We start from the raw sequence: 4,111 nt of genomic DNA, 5'->3' as shown, positions 1-4,111 counted from the left end.
TAAAATTATATTTAATGTAAAAGACCATGAGGCATTGCATTATAGGATGTTATAGTTTTTAAATACATTACTAGTAATCACTTTTTCAAGTTTGACTGTAATTAAATTTTTAAAAATCGTTTTTCCTAAATTTAATCCCAACCCAAGTAGCGTCACTATCTATCCATTAACCTCTGAGAAAAGGTCCATGAATGCAGGGACCATATCTATATGTTTTCCAGGGTATATTTGGCACCTGGCATACTGTAAACACTCATCAAGAATTTACTAAATTAGTACATTGGAAACATGTACTTAGGAGAACAGATTAAAGATAATGGTTTTATTCAACAAGCACTTCTGAAAAGCTGGTATAAACACAGCGCTGTCTTGGGTGTTATAGAAAACTACTAAAATTAGAAGACACTGTCTTATCCATGGGTAGATGCACATTTATTACTTGAACTTATAAACCTTTAAAATAAAATAAAAACATTTAAAATTTACATTAGAAATAAGTAATTCTTAAATTATTTGTTACTCCTGAATTCTGGCTATGCACCAAATACAAGAAAAAACAGCAAATACATTAATTATTTTTACAAGCGCTTAGGGGCCTGGAGAAAATTAAAGTATGCTTGCATATCCTTTCTGGTATTAACTTTTAATTACAAAAATGAAAATAAGTTCACAATGCACAAAGTCCTGTTTTTGGTAGCATATATTCAATGGCAAATGGAGGGTGAACCTCTCTTCAGGCCTTCCACTAAAATGGAAATAAACAAGGGGCCCAGTGGTTAGGGTGTGGGCCAAGCACCCAAGGGTCTCAGGTTTGAATCCCGGTGAAGTGCACATATCTGGGTCTCCAGGTCTATCCCAGCATGTGGGAGACCACCAGTCAATGTCTCTCTCACATCCATGTTTCTCTTTCCTGCTCCCCCCCCCCCCGTTCCTCCCTTCCATTCTTTCTCAGAAAAAAAAAAAGGAAAAAATATTGTCAGGTGAGGACTAACAAAAAATAAAAGTAAAAACCAATTACATGTTTTTTTGAGAAAGGAAATAGAGATTCTGTACTCACTGCTTTAGAAATTATGAGTAGGGAAAAGAAACTATTTTAAATGAAGCAAATAATATGTTATATTATAAGCAATTAAAATAGGATGCATTTGAAGACCTCGTCCAAATCGGAAATTAAATGATTCTATGAACTAAACGCAGAAAGGTGAGTAGAAATGAAGAGAGTGAAAAAAGATACAAAAACATAAGAGAAGGCGCTCTAAAGAAACTCCCTCCCCCACACAGACCAATACAGAGGTGAAACACAGGGACATTAAGGGGGAAAGACACACTCAGTCAGATCTTGGCTTCCCTCACCCAGGCTTTATCCTCGAAATTGTTCCATAACCACCTAATATTAGTGTCTGACTGTCTGCTGGCCTCTTAGCGTACTTGTTCTAAAGTCTTTTTAAATTATGCTGTTTTCCTACCAAGACTGAATTGACTTGAGAATCAGCGGTCATATGCCTGCTTTACTTTATGGCTCAAGTTGGATTATAACTCCGTCTAATAAAGAACTTCCAACTTCACAGTTCTTCTTCTGACTCTTGATCGCAAATTTCCTGAGGCTGTCTCTTAATACTGATTACCAAATCAATGGTTAAAATTTTTGTCAAACACTGAAGAACTGAAGTTAGTAACTGGTATTTACCAGATACTGATTCCAAACCTGTCTGACTGCTTAGCATGGGTTGGTTGGTTTGCAGTGCATGGAGAGCTCTTATATATATTTGTGAAAAGCTGTGATTTCCTTTCTTGGATTTATACAGGATTTTGGGAATGCCTAAAAGTGCATTAGCTATTATCATACTAACCATGGTTGCTTCTGATGGCTGGCATTTTTTGGCATAGTTGAGAAGATAGTAATGTAACAAGATCTCAAAATTACCGCCCACTGGCAAAACACAACCTGCTGGTATATATGAGAAACAGTAACTCTGGGAAGTACCCCCTGCCAGCAACTTACATCTCACTGGTAACATACTCTCCTTTCCAGCAATTTTTGTGATAGATAAATTTTCATAAGAAATTTCTACTCCAGGGTTTTCTGTTGTTGAATCAGTAGTAGGATCACTCTCAATAAATGAATCGTGGTCAATTTTCCTGGTTTTGTTTGCAGATGAACATCTCAGTGTTTCATCTGTCTGGTGTGTATCTGCTGGTGTCACTTTTGGTGTTGAACATGAAATATATGTTTTTAATTCTCCACTTGGAACTACCAAATGTGAATATACTTTTAAATTTGTTTGAGTTTTTTCCAGTTCATCTTCATTCTTTACAACTGTGCCCTGATAGAGCCTTTGTGTCGCACCATTAACAATTTCTGGTAACTGATTACTTTCTCTATTCTTATAAATAAGAGGACTTGTATAGTTTTGGTCACTGATTTGTGCCATGTAACTTAGATCGAGGTCTTTAAATAACTGCCGAAGCATTTTAAATGCTCCATGTAAAGCATCTTCATGTTGTTTAACAAGACCCTGCACCGGTCCACAAAGAACTATACAGTGTGGTCTAAACGAACATGTGCTAATCAAGCCAAGATGAACATACCTTTTGGATCTAAGAATAAGGGGCTTACAAAACTTCACCAAAGCAGTGTTCAAGATTTCATACTGTGAAGAGGCTTGTGGCAGTACAAAGGGAGAAAGACCAATGATCCTCTGAATAAGAGAAATTTCTTCAGATGATAAACATTCCACCACTGATATGCCATTCAATGCTGCATTATAAATAACAAAGTCTGGTTGTTTCACACTAGATAGGAGCAATTTTACATTCTGACTCTGTAAATATTTCATTATTGCTTTTGTCCTTTCCATAATCCAAAACTGAGATGTCTGAAACTGTGTCTCTGAATTTAGAATAAACTCTGATCCAGAAGTTGAAAAGAGAGGCTGAATGGTTTCCGTTACTAACACTGTTCTTATGTCCCCATCTGCTGGACAGTACACAGAAAAGTCTCTGTGAAGCACAAGCCCGGCCACGATCCTGGAATCTGAAACAGGAAGGCCAGTGACACCAATGTTCAACTCTACAAAACAGTCATCCACTAACTCAAATACTTCTTCAAGCCCACTCTCACAAGCCATACACTTGAGAAAGTAGTCACACATCAACTGTGAAATAAAGTTGTGATTATTTCTTCCCACTCTTCCACAAAAGTATGCTTCTAAGAGCAACTCTAAAGAGCTCCTACACAATGTTCTCTCTTTAGTGGATGAAGAAAAGATGGACAGCAAGTGTCTACTTAAGTACTGGTCCATAACATAGTCTAATATTTGTGTCTGAAACGTTAGAAGGGCTTGGGAAATAAATTTCCACCGACAACAATTTTTCCAGTGCCTTCCATGGGTTTGAGTATTTTTGGAAATCAATGAATCTTTTTCTTTGTCTGTGACTGCATGAAGTCCTCTGAGCAAATGGCAAAGAAGGATAATAAATGTCTTAGCACCATCTCCTGTTTTTCTTAGATGACTGGAAACACATGCCACCACCACCCTGTACAAAAAGAAAGAAACCAACTCAGATTTCCAGGGGGCTGTCTTCCTACATCTAGCTCAAGTTGAAATCATGTTTTCACAGCTATAAGCATAAATGAGAATACTGTCCCCGTGATATGTCCTTAGTTTTAGTTTTCCCTTTTCCAAGTTCCTTTGTTCTCTTCCAAGATTGTAGGGCTGGGAGGAGCGGGGAGGAGTGAGACCTGTTCTTAAGAGTTGGTAAGACCTGATGTCCCGTATAGGGTGCCCTCGGGCAGAGCTCCAACCCTGAGCAAACACCGGTCTCAGCCGAGGCCAGTTTTTCCCAGGAGCACAGCCTCGGGGGCAGTAAGTTCAGGGAGATGGCCTGGGTGACGCTCTCACGGGGGGCGTGTGGGACGCGGGTACCTGGCCACGGGGTGCTCTAAGTGTAGCGCCGCCAGGAGGCGGCCTCCATCCCGGCTGAGCAGCACCTCGCCGGTGGGCTTCGTACACAGAACCTGCCGACCCTCGGGCCCCACGCAGCAGCTCAGGATGGTTTCCAGCACCTCGGCGACCTGCAACGCCACCTTCACAGACCCCGCGGCGGCCAT

General features: G+C 39.8%; 1 protein-coding gene across 1 annotated transcript; it reads right to left on the bottom strand.

The window, feature by feature from the left end:
• Nucleotides 1-921: 921 nt before the first annotated feature.
• BBS10 (Bardet-Biedl syndrome 10) lies at nt 922-4,111 on the bottom strand. Its single transcript, XM_016199463.2, has 2 exons — nt 3,927-4,111; nt 922-3,537 (listed from the first exon to the last, which is right to left on the bottom strand). The coding sequence occupies exons 1-2, from the start codon at nt 4,109-4,111 to the stop codon at nt 1,563-1,565; spliced, it is 2,160 nt and encodes a 719-aa protein (XP_016054949.2). The 3' UTR covers nt 922-1,562.

Source organism: Miniopterus natalensis, chromosome 2 (assembly GCF_054644295.1).
Source record: "Miniopterus natalensis isolate mMinNat1 chromosome 2, mMinNat1.hap1, whole genome shotgun sequence".
Classification (NCBI taxonomy): domain Eukaryota; kingdom Metazoa; phylum Chordata; class Mammalia; order Chiroptera; family Miniopteridae; genus Miniopterus; species Miniopterus natalensis.
This window is presented reverse-complemented; position numbering and strand designations above follow the sequence as displayed.

Bases quoted from the DNA above. Each gene is read 5' to 3' on its own strand.
- BBS10 (XM_016199463.2), bottom strand. From the start codon at position 4,111: ATGGCCGCCGCGGGGTCTGTGAAGGTGGCGTTGCAGGTCGCCGAGGTG. The intron at 3,538-3,926 runs GTACCCGCGTCC...CTTTTTGTACAG, and splicing joins TTAGAGCACCCCGTGGCCAG to GGTGGTGGTGGCATGTGTTT.